General features: G+C 41.8%; 1 protein-coding gene across 1 annotated transcript in view; it reads left to right on the forward strand.

Annotated features, from left to right (window-relative positions):
- The window catches only part of UNC13C (unc-13 homolog C), a 435,075-nt gene that overhangs the window by 270,660 nt on the left and 143,820 nt on the right, over nt 1–20,595 (forward strand). The window contains exons 17-18 of the mRNA XM_084752876.1: nt 10,561–10,694; nt 20,288–20,373. Coding sequence (XP_084609002.1) covers nt 10,561–10,694; nt 20,288–20,373 — 220 coding nt within the window. The remainder of the gene's footprint in view (nt 1–10,560; nt 10,695–20,287; nt 20,374–20,595) is intronic.

The following is a 20,595-nucleotide window of genomic DNA, read 5'->3' on the forward strand; positions in this document are numbered from 1 at the left end:
CACATGTTAGTTGACTCTGTAGGTCTTCTGGTGTCATCCTTGACCCCTTCAGTTTCCTCAATCATTCCCCCACCTGTTACTTAGGACTCCCTGATCTCTGTCTAGTGCTTGGCTGTGTGTTTCTGCATCTGTTTCCATCAGCATCTGGGTATGGCCTCTCAGAGGAGGCTAGGCTCCTGTCTACAAGCACAGCAGAGTAACATTAATAGTGTCAGGGATTGGTTCTCTCCCACGAGATGGGTCTCAGTGTTTCAGTATCACTTCCTCTTGCATAAATAACTATGACCATAAAGTTGTTGCCACAGAGCTTCAGGAGGCCAAAATTAATCAGACTTTTGTTCTTCTCCTTTGAGAGTGGACAGAACCTGTCTCTTGCCTCTGCTAATAGAACTTACTAAAAAAACACAGAGAAAATCCAGAAGATGAAGAAGAAGAAGAAGAAGAAGAAGAAGAAGAAGAAGAAGAAGAAGAAGAAGAAGAAGAAGAGAGAAGAGAGAAGAGAAGGAAGGAAGGAAAGAAGGAAGGAAGGAAGGACATCTAAACTCGCATTTACATTACAAATCAAAGGTCAAAGGTCTAGGGCTTTACGTTGGAATTAAGTTTTCTAATAGGTCTGAATTGAGAAAAGGAGAAAGCGCAGTGGGTAGGCCTGATCCAGTCATGGGAGCCCTTTCCACGCAAGGAACTTTTGGGGAAGCTTCTGAAGTAGGGAAACTCTCCTGCTGGCTTTAGGAATTCAAGCATCTGTAAGTTCTCTAGCGCCGGGAATGAAGTCTGCCAACAAGAGGAGTCTAGGTCCTAGCAAGATGACAATTAATATAACATCACAGGGTGCAAAGGACACTGGGCTCCTTCCTGTGCTCCGTGCCTCGGCTGTATTTCTTCAGATGGCCAGAAAACAGAGAGCAAACTGTGCCCCACCACACACGAACAGTGAGGTGACTGGGCCACATCGCTACAATTTGCATTTCTATTTGAAAGGGAGACAGGAGATGGGACAATCACTGATGGATCCTGCCTCTAGAAATCCTTAAGTGCCTCTGGTAACAGGTTGTCAGAGCCTGACCGGGGCCCATGCCTGCTCTCTGTGCTGTTTCATCTTCCCAGCTCTTGGCTCTTGGTTCTACACCACGACCTTGAGTCATCTATCCTACTCCATAACACTGACTCATTGTTACAGTCTTAAGATTTGGCTTGCTTGTTTTTACTGCCAGCTGGCGAGACAAAGGTCTATCATGTTTTATTTCGTTTTGTTATCTATTGTAGACTTACTTCCTTTCAGTTCAAACTCCATATGTTTCTTCCAAATATCTTTGGACACTTCGCTAGATAAAAATAGCACTCAGTGCCTCTGAGATGGGTCCCTCTCTTATGCTAAAAGTCAAAGAGCAGTGTGAGGATGCACTGAAGATGCTTATAAACCACACCACACACACTGACGATTCTGAACCGTTCAGAGCTGTTCTTCAGAGGCAGATTCTTTACAAGGTCTTATAACTCTAACAACCACATAGTTAATCACCTTGGATGTGCCATACTCCCTAGAGAGCCCTGCGCTCTGAAGGGACTGAGGAAGAAAATGTATAATTTTTTAGAGCCGAGGGAAATCTTGACATCCATATATTTTTCTGAATTCTACTTAGAAAAATGAGTGGTTTTGCCTTTCAGCTGATCTCTCCCTGTAATTCCACACAGCTGTGACAAAGTCGGCAGCTTACCCAGGACCATATCTGCATTGTTCTGTGCTGTCCACACAAACTGCAAGAGACAACATTTCCCACTTCCACTAAATGACAGGTATCAGCTTTGTCTAGCCAAAAAAATAAAATAAAATAAAATATTTCACCAATGATCCTGCTTCTCCCAGGAAGTCTGATTCCACTCACCTTCTCCTGGAAACCCCTTGTCTGCCTACTTCCACTCAGCCCCTCGCCAACCCGTGCTTTAAGCCTTGTCACATTATTTACAGTATGCTGCCAGTATCATGCTTGGTTTGAGTTACTATATTGAATTATAATGCACCATAAAAATGCAATGGTTTGAAAATGTAGCTTACTTTTGTCCATAGATCTACATAATTTTCAGAAGAGTGTGGTGAATGCCAGCTTTCCTGCATGTGGCTCTGGCTTGTGTTACTGGGCTGAGACGTCAGTCAGTGTCTAGTGCAGCATCTTCAGAGGAATAGCAAGTGACACCTGTCAGCTGGGCTCTGACAGTTCTCCATGTGACCTCTTGTAGATCCCATAAATGTCCTCACAGCGGGATGGCTTGCTGTAAGAACAGAGGTTCCACGCTGCCAGTTTCTTAAGACTTTGGCCTACACACAGATCATCCCTCTGCCATATTCTATTGGGTCACAGTCAGAAAGCATTTTTCCAGTGAATGGTTTGTATGTAAAACCATCATTAACTTTGCGAACTTAACTTTTGTGAACACCTTTCCCATAAACATAAAGCCAATTAAATCTTCGTTTATTTATGTCAACATCCTACCAAGTAAGTACTCAACATTTGCTCTCTTAACCTGTTTGTGACACCCCTAAATTATATACCTCCAGATTTGGTGTTTAGTACTTTAGTGTCTGGAAACAACATCAAATCCTTGCATGGTCAAAGGAATAAAGAGGGGAGGAATGAATAGCACTTATGAAAGCTCTGCCCTCACAATCTAAATTTTGACAGTTATGAAGGCTCTACCCTTATAATCTAATTTTCACCATACTTATCTATTCATTTATTCATACACTTATTCATTTATTATTTGCACATATTTGTGCTGACATGCACATGCTACTTGTGTGTGTGTGGATTTCACTGGACATTTTTCAGGAGTCCACTGTCTCCCTCCTCCACATGAGTCCTGGGCATGGGCCTTGGGCCACTAGAGAAGATTTCAGCACAACATAAGGAAAAGTGTGGAAATCTGGCTGCCTTGAGAATTCTCGTCACACCTTCCCAGGCCTAAATGGTAGGAGGCGAGTCGGGAGTTAACTCAGCAGGGCTCAGTGTCAGTCACCTGCTCATCATAACAGGAATGTAATGTTCCTCTTACATTGTGCCAGAACTTTCTCTAGTCTATCCAGCTCATGGCTGTCATTCTTCCTGTGCTGGCTACTTTTACGTCAGCTTGTCAAAAAGAGAGAAGAGCAAAAAAAGATATAAGAAGAGGGAACTTTCAAATGAGGAGCTTCCTCCATAAGACCCAGTGTAGGCAAGCCTGGAGGGCATTTTCCTAATCCGTGATTGCTGTGGAAGAGCCCAGCCCATTGAGGGTGGTGCCACCCCTGGGCTGGGGGTCCTGGCTCCTATAAGACAACAGGCTGAGCAAGCCCTAGGGAGCAAGCCAGTCATCAGTGCTCCTCCACAGCCTCTGCGTCCGTTTCTGCCTCCAAATTCCTGTACTGTTTGAGTTCCTGTCCTGACTTCCTCTGAGGATGAACTGTGCTATGGAAGAGGAAATGAAGTAAGCCCTTTGCTCCCCAAGTTGCTTTTGGTCTTTGTGTTTTATGACAGCAATAGAAACCCTAACTAAGGCACTTTCTTTGTTTTTCTTTTTCTTTTTCTTTTTTAAAAAGAAAAAGCCAGGCATGGTGGGGCACGCCTTTAATCCCAGCACTTGGGAGGCAGAGGCAGGCAGATCACTGTGAGTTCAAGGCCAGGCTGGTCTACAAAGCGAGTCCAGGACAGCCAAGGCTACACAGAGATACTCTGTCTCAAAAAAAACCAAAAAAATAAAAATAAATAAAAAGATACTAATATGTGTGAATGTTTTGCCTGCATATATGTCTACATACCACATAAAGAAATTGCACTAGAAGGCAAAAAGAGGCCATTGGATCCCCTGGAACAGACGTTTGTCAGCGGGCAAAAGCAGCCAGTCCTCTTAATCACTGAGCCCTATCGACAGCCCCTATATGGTCATTTTGCTGCTCTCAATCAGTAGCACTGAGCAATTTGTGGATGTCAATGGTTGCTCCTAGTGAGTATTAATCTGAAGAATAACGTTTTATTCAATGGTGTAATATTGTAGCAGGCAGGCAGCTGTGTATTTACTACATAAATAGTCAGCAAGGTGTTCTGCTACTAACTCCTACAACCGGGACTTGTATGTATCTGGGACCTCGCCAGGTATAAGGGCGAAATCAAAGATTTTTGTTGTCATGACAGAATGCAAAATGTAACAAATGTCTAGTGGGCTGTGGCATTCTGTAGAAATTGCAACCCCCCTCCCCTTTGTCTTTAAGATGAGGACTCTTTTTGACTGACTCTACAGTGGGCTACTGGTGGGCTCTTCTTTGCTTGAAAAAAGTGTGAAGACTTCATAAGAACGGTGCTGTGTATATAACCCCAGGTTCCTCGCAGTAGTTTCAGTTACTCTGGTTTGATAGGCCTGCCCGCAAGGGCTGGATGAGCCACCTTATTTCAGCATGCATCCAGGTGATTGAGATGTAGCCAGCCAGGGCTTCGGGCTTAGAAAAGCATTGGCCAACAGCAGTTTCTAATGCAGGTTGGTTTTATGACTCAAGATGTTTCTGCCCAGGATCTAACTCATAGCTTCCCAAAAACATGTCTAGTGTTGGATGTTAAAATTCATCTTTGACACAGATCGGGAAATTCAGAATGTTAACTCTATCCTAGCTGTCTCCCAGAAGGCTACTGCTTTGTCTATGGTAGAGAAAAACTGAGATTTCTCCCACAGAATGCTAAGGGCTGCCCAAGCGTATGATGGAGACCTGCCTAGTTAAGGGAGCCCAACCCTCCTGCTTCGTTAAGCACAGCTGCCCACCTCTCTCCCATTAATGGGTAGAGTTTAAGTAACTTACCACATGTCCATAAAATCTAGGCGAGGAGGAAAGCAGCCTTGACAGTGGCATCAAAGATTAACGGCAACAAGAACCTTTGAAGTAGGTAGATCAAAGGTGAAGACGCCGAGAGTGATTTAAGGAAGAGATGTGCTGATCATGCCGAGGGCAGAAAGAGAAGCGAAGGGCAACCGGACGGCCTTCAAGTGAGGTCCTGCTTTTGGAGTTTTAAGGTAACACCGGGAGACGTTCCTTAAGCAGCACAGCTGAGAGCTATTTCACTAATGTACTCAGGATGCTCTCTCTCTAGATGATGAGTGAGAAAAGAACAAAAACTGATGCTGGGTACCACAACAAGAGCAAAGCTGCTATTTTCTGGGATTTTCATGTTCAGTGTCTCTAGAATTTTGTTCATATGACTGCAGAATGGGGAAGGGCGGTTTTGCTACTGGTGAACAACATACTGAGGCTACTGGTGTAATATATACATATATATGTAAATGTATGCATGTATATATATAATTTGACTTTTTGGAAATTTTAGCTGTACTATCAACTTTGAAAAAAAAAAGTGTGCCATGTTGAGTTGGCCTTGTTTAGAAATTAATGGCTACACTGGCCTAAAATGTTTTCCCAATTTGTACGGGGCAACACACTATCAGCTCTGTTAAGTCCTATCTATGTGGGTTTGGTTACAGAAAGTCAAAAATAATTCTCTAAATAATGGAGAAACACTGGTACTCCTGTTTATCCACTGCTCTCCAAATTCTCAATCGTTCTATTAGGAAATGCTGTAATCTGGCTCCTTGTGAGCCAGTAAACAAACTAGGACAACTTCATGGGAAGAAGAGGGATAACAGAGTCTCTTCTAAACACTGATTCACCGTCTGGTTTTCTAGCTTTTCTGACCTTAGGTGACCCCTGATGAAACATTGTGAATAGCACAGAAGTGACAGTAGACGTTGCCTGTGTGGATATTTCCAGGACTGACGTGTGGTAGAGAGCAAGGGAAAGGTTCAGTCCTGTGGGATCAGCAAAGAGATGCTGGGCAGCGCTGAGAAGCGAGGACAAAATCTGCTTTGGGTTCTGCACTGATTTTTTAGCTTTTGCATCTTTTCCTTTTTTGTGGTGTTTGTGGAAAGTCTCCATGGTTTCACTTAAAATGCAGGAGTCTGGATTCTACTCTGGCTCTGAGCTGACCCAGAGTGGCCCCTACCCTTCTCTGCTGGGGCAACCAAGGGACTGACCATCAGGTTAAAACACTTCAGCGACTCCCTTCTGCTCATGCTTTTCTGCCCCTGACAGAAGCCTCCGTGGGGCACTTCTATCCTCCTGCGTTAGCTGCTGTCACTACTTCAAACTGAAAGCAGAGATTCAGGTCATTTTGCTTAAGTGTAATTAAGACATTATTAGTCTTTTAGGGAGTCCCAAGATGAGTGATCTTAATGCCATGGTGGACACAGCTGTGTTGTCCCACTGTGTTTGGGTGAACAGAGCGGGAAGTCCATGAAGAGCCGAGGAGTGGAACCTGGGACGGCCTGGATCTTCTTCCCATACAGTCCTGATCCAGTTTCTTGTGCTCCTCAAAGCTGAGCACAATTAAATCAGCATCAGTGGGAAAAGCAAAGGAAAAGCTCGTAGCAATACAGACAATACAGATTAGTCACGTACTAGGACTCTGGCACAACAGGGTGTGGATGTTAAGTGAGGACAAGTAGGGACACTCTAAAACCGGGAGAAACACCAAATGGAAATGAACTAGCAGCCCTGGCTGTGCTTATAACTCTCAAATTGCTGATGAGTACCCAATGCCAACGACAGTCAAGAACTTAGAAGAGATGCGGGGATTTCACACAGGCACCAATAACTTTGCTTACTGAAATATTTACTTACTCAAGATATGAAACTCGGAAAAGTTAGCCTGGTATTTTCAGTATGCAGAAATTGTCATTGTATCTATAAACCATATAACTGGGATTTAAGCTAAAACTAAGAAGGACCAAGGAAGGCTGTACATTTTCATGTGTTACCTGTGTGACTTTTGTTTTGTTTCCGGACAAGAACAGGAAGCTGATATCATGCTAGCTCCCGGTTCCCACATTGTTAAACTATAGGTAATCATAAGCCTTTCATATTTGGAAATAGTTGAATACCTTGCGAATGAAAACATTGGTTTGAAATTCAGTACATCAGCCACAGTCTCCATGTTTTAGGCATACTCAAAGCCAAGCAGGAAAGCGGAGAAGGCCCTGTGTTGATGACCAAAGCAGAAGGACACTGAGGCTGACAATCCGCCTGGAGAAGTAGGCTGTCCCCGTGGCTGACTTGAAGAGCATATGTGGCTTTCACTGTTTGGTCTTGACATGGGAATAAGGGACGTCTTTCCAAGGAGCTTCAGCCACTGACCAAAGTTTAACTAGCCTGGTCAGTTGCCACAGAGGCTGCGGTTTGGCTGTCTGGGGTGATAGCCACAGACCGTGGGTCAGAGTTCTGTTGTACGAGGTCTCGTCAGTGCATATTCCGTCTTCAAGGCTGACAAGTGTTTTATTTTCACTTGAGATGAGTTGAGAAGATAGCCCTCTTGTGCAGCATTTGGAGACAGAAAAGATAATGGACAGAGAGGGAAAGTCAGCACGCTTGCAAGAGAAAGTCAAGAAGGCTGCCTGCATAGATGTCAGCACCATCACGGGTTGCCTTGGAGACAGAAGGACACTTGAGACGTTTTCAGTCCAGGCTAAATGGAGACTAGGATAAATGCTCTCCTTTTTTCCTAGCCAATAAATTGCCCACCTTGGTCTTCATGGGCATCTTAGATGCCCAAGTGTCTGAAACTTCGTGCCCTATTTCTTAAGCCAATTACAGAGATCCTATTTTTAACCAGCAAAGTGCTTGAACTAAGATTTATTTATCTTGGGAGTTAAACAACCATATCAGGAGGAGGAGAAGTTGCAAGCAGATTATGAAACAGCTATATAGTAACTGGTTTTATATTGATTTCTCTTCCTATGTTTTTTTTTTACATATTGAAACATTTCTTTCTAAATATCCGGGTTTACTCTGTATTATTTTACTCCCTTTGTTGTCCTGATCTTTCAGATTCTCAGAATAGGTATAACTTGTTATCAAAGCCTTTCACTCTGCTGAATCGTTAAGCTTCACTGTTGCTTAGCTGTCTTGAACTTGGGTCACTTCACTGTCCCTTCACAGGACTCACCCACACTTGCACACACAAATTCTGTATGTTGTGTTTGGAGACACAACAGCTTTGCTTTACCTAAAGATGATTCCGTACCCATGGGTTCCTCTGTTCTCCCTTCCTGTTACCAAGCTAAATGCACATGGGAGCTGTATCTTCACATCAGTGAGAATGGTGATGAGGAAATGACTCCGCGAAACATAGCTAACGTGTATGCCTTGGTAAACATTAAAATATAAACACACATAGCCATTTAGCACAGGATGGCTAAACCTCAGGTCCCAACAGAAAACATAGTGATAAATACAGAATAGACTGAGCTGAGCCCATGTCACATCCAATGCACAACTTCCATTAGCGTTTTCTTGAGCCACAAACAAGTTTCCAGATATTCTGGACACAGCAATATGGCTTAGAAAAAGTAATCATACGTTTCGTATGTCTGTCTGTCTTGTATTCTTGAGTCGAAATTGTTTCCCTGTACATTTTTTGTCTAAATTTAACAAGTAAATGTAAAATAGGCACCCTAAGAAAGAAATCCAGTAAAATAAATGAGGATAACTTTCCTGCCTGTTGGAAAGAATTGTGTATATTGAAAATTAATTTATCTGTAAAACATTTGCCATCACTCGTATAGTCCCTAACCTGAAAGTGAGTTCAGACCATCTCAGGCCACGTTCTACCTTCTAGAGGTGACCCTGAATCTCGTGCTTTCTCAGAAAACTGGGAATAGGGCTTCCTCAAGACCCAGCTATTCCACTCCTTGGAATAAACCCAGAAAATGCCCACCATATAACAGGGACATATGCTCAACCATGTTCATAGCAGCCTTATTCAGAATAGCCAGAACCTGGAAGCAGCCTAAGTGTCCCTCAGTTGAGGAATGGATAAAGAAACTGTGGTACATTTGCACTATGGAATACTACTCAGCTACTAAAAACAAGGAAATACTGAAATTTGTGGACAAATGGATGGAACTAGAAATGGTCATAATGAGTGAGTTAACCCAGAAGCAGAAAGACTCACATGGTATATACTCACTTATAATTGGACACTAGCCCAAAAGGCATGTCCTATGAAAGCCTTCACTTCTCAGGGGATTGGGATAGATGTGAGGACATCCTACTGGGACTCTAGGTAAGAGAAATATAAGAGATGAGGAAATAGAAGAACCCAGAGGGTCTTAGAAACCTACAAGAAGAACATCATAACGGGTGGATCAGGGCCCAGGGGCATCTGCTCAAACTGTTGCACTAACCAAGGACAAGACAATCAGTAAACATTGAGCCTCTACACTGATCTAGCCAATAGACAGGACATTCTCCACAGTTATGTGGAGAGCGAAGACTGCTGACATGCACTCTGGTGCCCCATGTTTGATCACCTCCCCTTGGTGAGGAGGCCTGGTGGCACTCAAAGAAATAATAAGCAAGCTACCAAGATGAGACTTCATAGCCTATGACCATGAAGTGAGGGAGGAGATCCCCCTCGGTCATAGACCTGGGGAGGGGGCGAGGAATGGGAGGATACAAGTGATGGGATAACAATTGAGTTGTAATCTGAATAAATTAATTAAATAAAACTTTTTAAAAAAGAATTTTGAATTAAAAAAGACTTAAATAAAAGTGGCTTAAGCAAAGGAAGAAAAGGGTAGATTTCAAAAATGGAGCTATTCAGATAAAGTTGTGGGAAGGATTCGGGTTACAGACAAAGCATGTAGCAGGTTTAAGTGTAGAGTTTTTCATGGTTGTTTTGTAACCAGGGAGCCTTGAGTTTCTTAAGCCTAATACCATCATGCCTTTGAACAAAATATTTAGGCTTGATAAATATCTCACTCCCTCTCTCTCCTCTCTTCTCTCCTCTCTTCTCTCCTTCCCTCTCTTCCTCTTCCCTACCTTCCCCTATCTCTCTGCCCTCTCTTGACCCTCCTTCCCTCCCTCTCTTTTTCCTCCCTCCTCCCCTCACTCTCTCCTCTCTCTCTCCTTTCTTCTCTCTTCCTCCCTTCCCCCTTTCTCTCCTTCCCTCCCTCCCTCTCTCTTCTACTCTCCACCTGTGTCCCCCATCTCACCACACACACACACCTTTATACACACAAGCTTTGATCTCTATCCATGAGAGAAGTCATATTAAAAGGAATAGTTTCCATAATCATTTCTATGGTGATGGGCTAGTAGCCTTCAGAGGGAGGAATTACCTCCCAGGGCAAAATAGAAGGGCACTTGAGACGTCTTCAGTCTGGGCTAAATGGAGGCTAGGATAAATGCTCTCCTTTTTCCTAGCCAATACACTGCCCACCTTGGTCTTCATGGGGATCTTAGATGCCCAAGTGTCTGAAACTCTTAGAAGCTAGACACTAAACAACTGTGAGGTTAGAAAGAGGAGGCTGGCTGCTGGCTTCCTCCTCCTCAGTGAAGAGCAGAGACATGAGCGCCATCACTTGCTCCTCACGTGACCTGCACGTGTTTTCAGAACTGTTTCTCTGATTGTCTTGTGGACAGAACAGCACGTGGAACTGAAGCCTCCCTGTTTAACCTCTTTCCCCTGTCGCTTGCCTTGTGAACAGAGCAAGAAGCAGGATGTCCCTCGGGAAGACCAGGGACCAACTACCAAGAACCTGGACTTCTGGCCACAGCTGATTACCCTGATGGTCACTATTATTGATGAGGATAAAACCGCCTACACCCCTGTTCTCAATCAGTAAGTACACTGGCTGTAGAAGTTGGCAGCGTTCATTCTAACATTTAAAATGTATGATCTAAATTTACATATTATCTGTATTCTAGTGACAGTGAAAGTTTTTTTTAAATCAAACCATAGAAATACTTTTATCAGTAAATATTAATTCAGTGATAATAAGCATTTTTATTTAAACTTCAAAAAGTATAATTGTTTGTCTGTGGAGTCAAATATTTCCTAGGATTTGACTTTTATCTTGTTTAATACAGAAGAGTTCTTGTGTCTTCCTTTTTATCATCTTAACAATGGCACAGATCCAGACTTACTGTGGAGATCTGGGTTTGTTATCTTTAATTGTTTTTACTAACCAAGACAGTCTGAATCATAATTTATGTTAAGTTCAATTATAATTTCAAGTATAAGAAAAATAAAGTATTCAAGTTTCACCCTTTTTTTTGTCTCTTAGCTACGCATCTATTAAAATTTATACTTTTAAAGAGTTATTTAGTCAGGCATGGTGGTGCACACCTTTAAACCCAGCACTCAGAAGACAGAGGCAGGAGGATCTGGTCAAGGCCAGCCTGGTCTACAAAGAGAGTTCCAGGACAGCCAGGGATGTTATACAGAGAAACTCTGTCTCAACAACCCCCCTCCTCTGAAAAGTTATTTAGTTTCATTTTTGGGGTATGGTAGTTTTGTGTGCATGTATGTATGTGCACTATGTGCATGCAGTGCCCTTGGAAGCCAGAAGAGGGCATCAGATCCCCTGAAACTGGAACCATGTGGGTGCTAGAAACTAAACCTAGGTTCACTGCATGGGCAGCAATTGCTCTCAACCACTGATCAGTCTCTCCATGTCCCTATTAATTTAATTGTGTTTTTGTTTTGCTTTGTTTTGTTTTTTAATCCACTAAATCCAGTAAGAAATGCAGGTTCACCCACTAGGGCTTGAGGAAGAAACCACCAGTGGACATATTCTTAAAGAAAACACACTCTCCCCCACCACCCCCTCCCCCACCAGTGCAGCTATCAGCTGTGGTAGTTCCTCAGCCAGCCATGGGGCTTTGGGAGCTCCTTTCCTCTCCATGCTGGAATTTTTAGATGATTTGGTCTTACACAGACCTTGTGCAGGTAACCAGTGCTGCCATGAGGTCATGGGAACAAAAGTCATGGCATGTCAACAAGATAGCATTTCAAAGCATCCCTCCCCATCCTCCAGCTCTTAATCTTCCTGCCCCCTCTTCCAGGATCCCTTAGCCTTGCTGCTTGCGGCTCCTATTAAATGTCTCAACTCCAGGTAACCCCGCCCAGTGGCATTCTCACCACTTGGAACTGGAAGGCACCTCTGCTCTAACCACTACTCCTTACAGCAAGAAGCTTCTCTGACCAAGGCTGGGGGCATCACAGTTTACAGATATAAAGACAAGTACTTAAAAGGCAGTTGACAACATGAACATGTAGAAAAATAACAATAGATTCTCTCCTAGGGCCTGTGACTTCCCTAGTCATGTGTTTTAACCATGTTTATAAAAGCAGGCATGAAATCCCTCCTGTGGAACAGGCCTCAAATCCACTCAAGAGAACGTTGCCACTATTGCACTAGGGACATAGCTTGCCTAGAAGGTCAATATCATAGCATACGGGGCCCAGTGTTGGATATGACCTCCCAGCATTATAAAAACTGGCTAGCAGGGAGTTTCCTGGTCAGTTCATGATTTATTTCTCTGTGTTCCACAACTGAAGTGTGTGATGCCTTAATAACAGGACCTTAACATCTATAAGTTGACCATCTCTTTCATGCCTCGGATTCCTCCTATTTCTAAACAAAGTCTTTCACACGCAATAGCTAGAGTATCTACTTTCCCTTTTTTGCTGTTTCTTCTTTGTTCTCCAAATCTATCCCTTGTTCTCATCTTTTTCTTTGTAAGGCCAGGAGATTTGGAAAACGTCCAACTGTAGAGAACTGGCCCCTTAATTCTCTCAGTGTGGCTCCTCCATTTAGTTTCTGTGCTGGTTACATTTGTTGCTAATTTGACACAAGCTGAGTTATTTTGGAAGAAGGGACCTCAGCTGAGAAAATGCCTCCATCACACTGGCCTGTAGGCAAGTCTGCGGGGCGTTTCCTTGATTAATTATTGATGTAGGAGGGCCCATCTCACTGTAGGTGGTACCAGCCCCGGGCAAGTGGTCCTCAATTGTGTAAGAAAGCAGGCCGAGCCAGCAATGGAAAGCAAGGTAGCAAAGAGCATTTGTCCATGGCTTCTACTTCAGTTCCTGCCTTGGTTTCCCTCAGTGCTGAACTACAATCCTGACATGTAAGCCCAGCAAAGCCCTCTCCTCCACATGTGGCTTTTGGCCAAGGTATTTTATCAGAGCAATAAAAAGAAAGCAGAGAATGCGCCCGCGCGCACACACACACACACACCAGAGCATATATGCATTGAAAATCTGACTTAATTTTGTTCTGCATTCAGACTGTGTTAACGTATAGTATCCAGTCTCAGAAATGAATCAAATTTTAAAACATTTGCTATTTATGTTATGTATATATGTTTATAAAAATGTAGTATGGCCCTTTAATTTTTCAGAGTGAAGGATGACCCGGTATATTATTTTTAAAATCACATGTTGTAAAACACTTGCCCTGGTGGGGACCACTGAGTATTTGCTGCTCTGATCCAGAGTTCATGGGTTGCTCTCTTCTGAGAATCATGTTCACTGTGTCAAAGCTACTGAACTCTGTGTTCACATGTAGCTTTGATAAATTATCTTTGTTACATTTAAAAATTATTATGAAGGTGGTCATGGTATTAAAAAGTACAGATAACTACACAACAAAACACGTCTCCATCACTTCAGTTTAAAACTCATTAAATTTTGTTACATTATTTCTTATATGCTCTTAAGTATTCGTTTTCTGGCTGGGTCACCTTAAGCTTACCCCAGATACTATATGATTTCATTTCTCTGTATGTCATACCAACATCTAGAAGTCATGGTAGCTTTGGGCCCACCACAGTTGCACATCACAGCCAGGAACAGCATCAGCACCCAAGTCTTGACCTGCAATCTCCTGATTGTCTTATGCAGTGCACGTTCTTTCTTCCTTCTTTCCATTTATTTATTTATTTATTTATTTATTTATTTAGGTATGGCTTGTTTCAGTCAGGCTTCAAATTAGGTCTATACATTATATATGGTCATTATAGGTCATTGTGTCTTTGTTTCTGTTTCAGTGGCTTTGGGTTTTTTAATAGTTCTCTTTCACTTGCATTATGAAGAAAACCACATGACTCTCTGATGGTAACTACACGCCAGCTGATGGTAAAAGCTTCAGCTTACATGCATGACCACCGGTCACCTAGAGCATCCTCTGCTCCTTCTTAGTGAGCAAATCTCCCTTCAGACACGCTCTGCCCCTCCCCGCAGAACTCCACACTTGATGGCTTCTCATTTTATCTGCTCTGACTAATGAATCCGAATTACCAAATGTGGCAGATCATGTTTTCTTGATTTCGCTAAGAAATTTGCAAGATAATAAATTGGTTTATTAAATTGTTGTGTCTCCTAAGACTCAACGTTTAAAACATTTATGCTCTGTATTAATTGCTACAAATTAAAAAGAGGAGCCTTTCTGTAAGAGAGGAATGGATTATTTCCTTCATTAAACAACCTATTATAAATTATCAATTGAATTAAACGGAAATGCACTGAAAATGCAAAAGAAGTGTCCTTCACATGGGAGAATTTAATTTGTATATAGGAATCATCAGGCTAGTCTAAGAAAAGTCACTTATAAGCATATGTACATTTATGTACATATGATGGGCTATGAATATTCATGTACCACATAAGTTTAGATTTAACTTTTAAATATATACATAATGGCTTCTACATGGTGACATTGGTGACTGGCTTGACTTCTGTTACTTTGATAAAATGCCGTGGCAGGGAGCAGCTGAGTGAAGAAAGGGGTTTGTATCGCCTTACAATTCCAGGGTGTACTCCTTGGTAGGCAAGAAGTCAAGGTGGCTGGGACTTCAAAGTGCTGGTCACATCACGTACACCATCAGGAGCAGAGAGATTTGAATGTGTGCATGCTCCCTTTCTCGGCTCAATTTCTCTAATGACATTAAACAGCTCAGGACCCCCTGCCTCAGAAATGGTGCCGCCCATGCTGGACTGGCTCTTCCCAGTTAAAACAATCACTCATGGAATTGCCTACAGTCAGTCCAAGCCAATGTAGATGTTCCCTCACTTAGACTCTCCTCCAAGGTGATAATAGGTTGTATCGATTTAACTATTAACGCCAGCCCTCAAAGTCAGGAAGTGTGTGGGGAGTTGACATCCCTCGTTCAGTCCTGTTTTGGAACTATTTCTAATTAGCATATGAATGGTTGATGTGTCCACTGGGAGTTCTGAAGTCTTAAAGTCTGTTTACTTCTCTGACTACATAAAAATTTCTTCTGCAATTCAATTTATTGCCATTAATTTTATTATCATCTTTTCTCCCTGAATTTCAAAACAAGCTAATATAACTTCAGTTCACTTTCTGTGATAATTATATTCCCCAAATTTAAAAATTAATACATAATGAATATTTTCCTTCATGTCTTGTTTATGGTTAGGATTTTATTACCAACAGCAGCAAGCATTAGTTGACTACTTATGATGAGCAAGTGAGTGTATGAAACATTTAGGTTAAAAGTCTCACTTAACCCTCACAGTGGTCCAAGAGAAGCTCACGTGTTATGCAGTTGTTATCACTCCCACTTGACAGATGAGGCAATGAGTTTAAAGAGACCAATAATTACTCTACTGGGTAAATTACTTAGCAGCAGAGGAGAAGTCAAATCTCTGCCCTTTTTGGTCACACTCAGATTTAACCCAGGGTTTTACTGCTATTGTTTGATAAAGAAAATAGCCAGAATATGTTAAACCAGAAATTCATAGATCCCATCACTATCCCGAACTAAAGACAGAAATAATCAACTGTGGAGTTTGTTGGAAGCAACAGTTCTGCTTTGAAAATATTCCTCATGAGCTGGAGAGGTGGCTCAGTGGTTAAGAGCACTGGCTGTTCTTCCAGAGGTCCTGAGTTCGATTCCCAGCATCCACATGATGGCTCACAACCATCCATAATGGGATCTGATGCCCTCTACTAACTTCCAGGTGTACATGTGGACAGAGTTATTTCCAAAGTCTATGAAGAAAACAATTCAAAAAGAAGTATCATGGGCGTGTGACTGCTTTATGACCTCTGCAAAACCTGAGCCCAAGGCTGGAGAGATGGCTGGCTGGTTAAGAGTACTTGCCACTGTTCTAAAGCGCCCAAGTTAGGTTCCCAGCATCCATGTTTGGGGGTTCATAACTGCCTGTAACTCCAGAATTGATGCCCTCTTCAAGCCTCGTGGGGCACTGGACTCATGTGTTCCTATCCTCACAGAGACAGCATATACACATGATTAAAAATAATAAAAACACATCTTTAATACTAATAATTGAAACCTAAAAGTTTATCCAAGAGAACAAAGCCGTGACCAAAACCCATAGGGAAGGCCGAATGGCTCTTCTTGGGAAGAATGGTTTTATTTTTTCACCTATTTTAATTTTGCTCGTAATAATGCATTTTCCTTCCTCTTCTTTGCAAGTAGGAAAAAACAAGAAGATCATGTTGGACACACTAAGCATACGTGTATCTCGGGCTACACTTTTGCTGTTAAGGGTTCTTCAAGTATATTCAAGGAAATGGACACAAATAGACGTAGCGGTACTTTGTGGCAGAGAGATGCTGGGGGAGAAACACGGAAGGACCTATCTCTTGTGCTCCTCTGAGCTCTCCTCTGGGGTCCCTGCAAGAGGACAAGTGACCAAGAAAGAAGTACATACATGAAGTTACAGTCCATCTTATGGGGCATGGATGCAGTCCTAGGAGTGGGCAGTGCAGTGGTTAGACCTGGGTGTTCCCAGGGTGCAGATGAAGAACAGTGTCACAGGGAAATCAGTATCATGCCATATCAGCAAAGTGAGAGCACAGCTGCCTGGGAGTCTTCCTCCTGGCCCATGTGTCCCCCAAGAAACAAACATTTCTCTCTGAGTGTTGGGATGGCACTTCTCACCTGCCGTACAAAGGTCCTCTGACCTCTCTCAGAACAGAGAAAGGCCTTCTCATGAGCGGCATTTTCCAAAGTACTTTGACTGGAAATACCTGGTAGGAGGATGGAAGAGGTAGCTCAGTGGTTAGAACGCTCCCTGCTCTTCTAGAGAAGCGAGGTTCCATTCTCAGCACCCATTTCTGATGGCTCACAGCCGCCTGTCACTCCAGCTCCTGAGGATTCAACACCCCCCTTTAAAAAAAAGGAAAATCTCTTTTTTTTAAGATTTATTTATTTTATTTATTGTATATGAGTGCTTTAGCTGCAGAAGAAAGCATCAGATAACATCATAGATGGTTGGGAGCCACCATGTGGTTTCTGGGAATTGAACTCAGGACCTCTGGAAGAGCAGGCAGTTCCCTTAACCACTGAGCCATCTCTCCAGCCCTCAACACCCTTTTTAAGCCTCCACAGGCACTCACACATATACATACATGCATTTGAAAAAAATATTCAATATAGCAAGGTGTCGTATTTGGGTATTGTATGACCCAAGTCTGAAAGAAAGATTTTCACAATTCTAGGCAAAAATTGTGAGAGTTAAAGTGTTACTCTCAGAAGTTCTGAAGGTAATATCCTAAAACAATGCTAGGTAAATTGAAGCCTGTGTCAAGAAGAAAACGTGTAATTACACAGTTAAAACATTACCAGCAGCAGTCCTGTCTCCTCTCCTTAATATCTGCGTATTATTCCACTGTACCACACAATGTGGGGGAGGTGGAGCCAGTAGGCAGGAGTCCAGTGTGCAGAGCACAGATGGGTGCAGTGTGGAAGGTCCGTGTCTGACCTGTAAGAAGCAAAGCCCTTCACAGAAACGGAAGGCAGCTAAGATGGTGTAATTACAGTTTATTACAAGTTTATTACAACTTGTGACCTGAAACAATGTATTTCACAACCGCATTAATTTAAAGGTCTTGAAATGTTAATAGAGTATACATTTCTTTTCCTGTATTTTTCAGGTTTGGGAGGGTTTAAAATATATTTTATTTTTATGTGTGTATGTCTGGGGCTAGGGAGAGCAGGTGTACATGTGAGTGTAGTACCCACAGGAGCCAGAAGAGGGAGTTGCATTCTCTGGAGTTGGAGGTACAAGTGGTTGTCAGCCTTTTGATGTAGGTGCTGGGAGCTGGACGCTGGTCCCCCTCAAGAGCAATGCTTGCTTTTAATTGTTGAGCCATCACTCCAGCCTAGGGTTATTTGTTTGTTTTCCTTTTTTTTTTTCTTTTTCTTAAGTTACATGCTCATCAGCCTCTTCTTCCTCTAACTAGTTGATTCAGAACACTTCATATTGATATTGCCAGTTTCTTTATTACATAGACTGTGTGTATTTTTCCAATGTAGCTCTATTTTAAATGGTGATTTTATTTGCACTGGCATTTTCCAGGTTGAATATTCAACCATATCCATCAGCTCCCTTAAGTCATTTTTTTTTTTAAAGATTGGAAGGGAGCCTTGACAGTTTGCATACAACTGTGAAAACCACTCGAAATCATGGTTGATTTCTAGAATCTGTGTTTTGAAGAGTTCTAATTTAAGCTTCTAGATTTAAGAACCTTTACGTGCAGCCTTCTCCCCTCCCTGCCAGTCGTTTTTCCTTCTCCTGCGTCTTATGCAGATTTTCAGAACTTCGGTGATATTTTAATAGGGAAGCTGAGAATAAATGCCATTGACTTGATCCTGACTGGACTGTGTGAGCATTAAGCATGAGGTCTGGGGGTTTCATTGCTGTGGTTGCTTGAGATAGCATGTTTCTCTTTAGACCGGGTTGGCCTTGAACTTGGTTTGTGGGCCAGGTTGCTGTCCAGCTTATGTTTCTTCTGTCTCTGCCCTCAGGTGCTAAAGTTATAGACTTGTGTCATCATGCCCAGGTAGCCATATGTTTATAGGTTTTTTATAAGATGAATGAAATTCACTTCAATTTTAGCTTTCAGAAACTGTTTGCTATGCATGAATAGATGTTGGAGTTTGCCACATATGTTTCCTGCACCTAATGCAGAGACCATAATTTTTTTTTCATTCAATCCATTGCTTGGTAAATTACATTGTTTGGGTTGTGAATGTTGAACTAACATTGCACATTAACAACAAACCTTTTGGATAGTGATCTAATTGTCTTAGATGTATTGTAAGATTGAATTTTGTGGGTTCTGGAAGGATGTGCCATGATTAGGAGCACTCGCTGCTCTTGCGGAGAACCTGACCCACATCAGGCGGCTCATGACTGTTGTAACTTCAGCTCCAAGGAGATCTAGCATCCTCTTCTGGCCTCTGTGGGCACCTGAGTACACATGTACATGCACACATAATAGAGATGCACAGATATAAAATTAAAAATAAAAATAAATCTTTAAAAGCTACTAAGTTCAGTTTTGTTGGAGATGCTTAAAGTGGTGCATATGAGATATATTAATGTGTAAGTTTATTTTTTGTCCTTTTTTCCAGACACTAAGACCTGATATGCTCTTGCTTTAGTTTTGATTCAAAAAATTAAAATAAACTCAATATAATTATTCATTTTCTCCCCATGAGCCCAAAACACTAATATACTTTATAATTTTACTTCTGCCTGCATAGAACATAAAAATTAATATAACAAAAACAGTGATATCAGCATCTGTGCACAAATGAAACCTCTTAAAATAATTTGTCTATGATTTTTTTATATTGATAAGATATATTGAAGGCTGAGGACTTGTTTGTGTATATGTATGTATGTGTATGTTTATTACTTTTTCATTATAAGTGTTCTAAGTTTAAGTTTTGGTAAATAAGCCTATAAATGTACATAAAAAATATGAGTGGATATTATGAGACAAGGTGGTGTGTGTCTTTCAGTCAGGGGTATTGATGAAGTATACTGTTCTTTGTGTAGAAAATGTAAGGAGACTATTTGCACATGTGTTGTCTTACTCAAGGTCACAGCAGCATCATGTGTACTTAGGTAATGCTTCCCAGCTTCAACAGAATTAACATACAGAATTCATCTTTCTAGATTTGGGTTAAAAACATAAATCTCTATGCTTTGGCATGTCTGTGTATCTACATGTGCATTGTGAGTGTGTTGTGTGAGGAAGATCTCTCCATGTTAGGTGGTGTCTGTTGTTTGGGTTCATTTGATCTACAGTCGAGATGTATGCATAGAAGGCGTTACTAGGTGAGACCGATGGTGCTGTCCTGACCCAAACACTTCACATAGCTATCCCAGGGTGATCTCTGCGCTCTGCTACTTTGGTGCCAATATTAATGATGTCTGTTTCCCACCACTCTTTATTGGTTTTCAGCATGGAGCCCAATACCACAGCTTATTAAAGTCAGTAAAAGGAAATTGTATAAGTGAACGTATACATGACTGTATATGAGCCATGGAATAACAGCTATGGTTATGGGAGAAATGAGGCATTTGGGTTTTCAGGGTTGTTATTATTTTTGATACACTAATAATCATATGTTTTGTTTTAGGTTTCCTCAGGAACTAAACATGGGAAAAATAAGTGCAGAAATTATGTGGTCTCTCTTTGCTCTTGATATGAAATATGCTCTAGAGGGTAAGTCCAAATATTATCTGTATTTTCTAGAATAAGTATACAGCATTGGCACAAGAAAGTATGAATCATTGTGTGTAGCTTAGTCCTAATGCATATTACTACATGGTAGAAGATGAAGGTCATAAAGTATTTAAAAGTTATGAAGAAGACATTTTTCACCAGACGGCCTAAGTTGCAATGTCATCGTTTGTGTTCCACCTGTAGAGATGTGTAGGGGCAGGA

The sequence above is a fragment of the Acomys minous genome (genome assembly GCF_964271855.1).
Source record: "Acomys minous genome assembly, chromosome: 13".
NCBI classification, from domain to species: Eukaryota; Metazoa; Chordata; class Mammalia; order Rodentia; family Muridae; genus Acomys; species Acomys minous.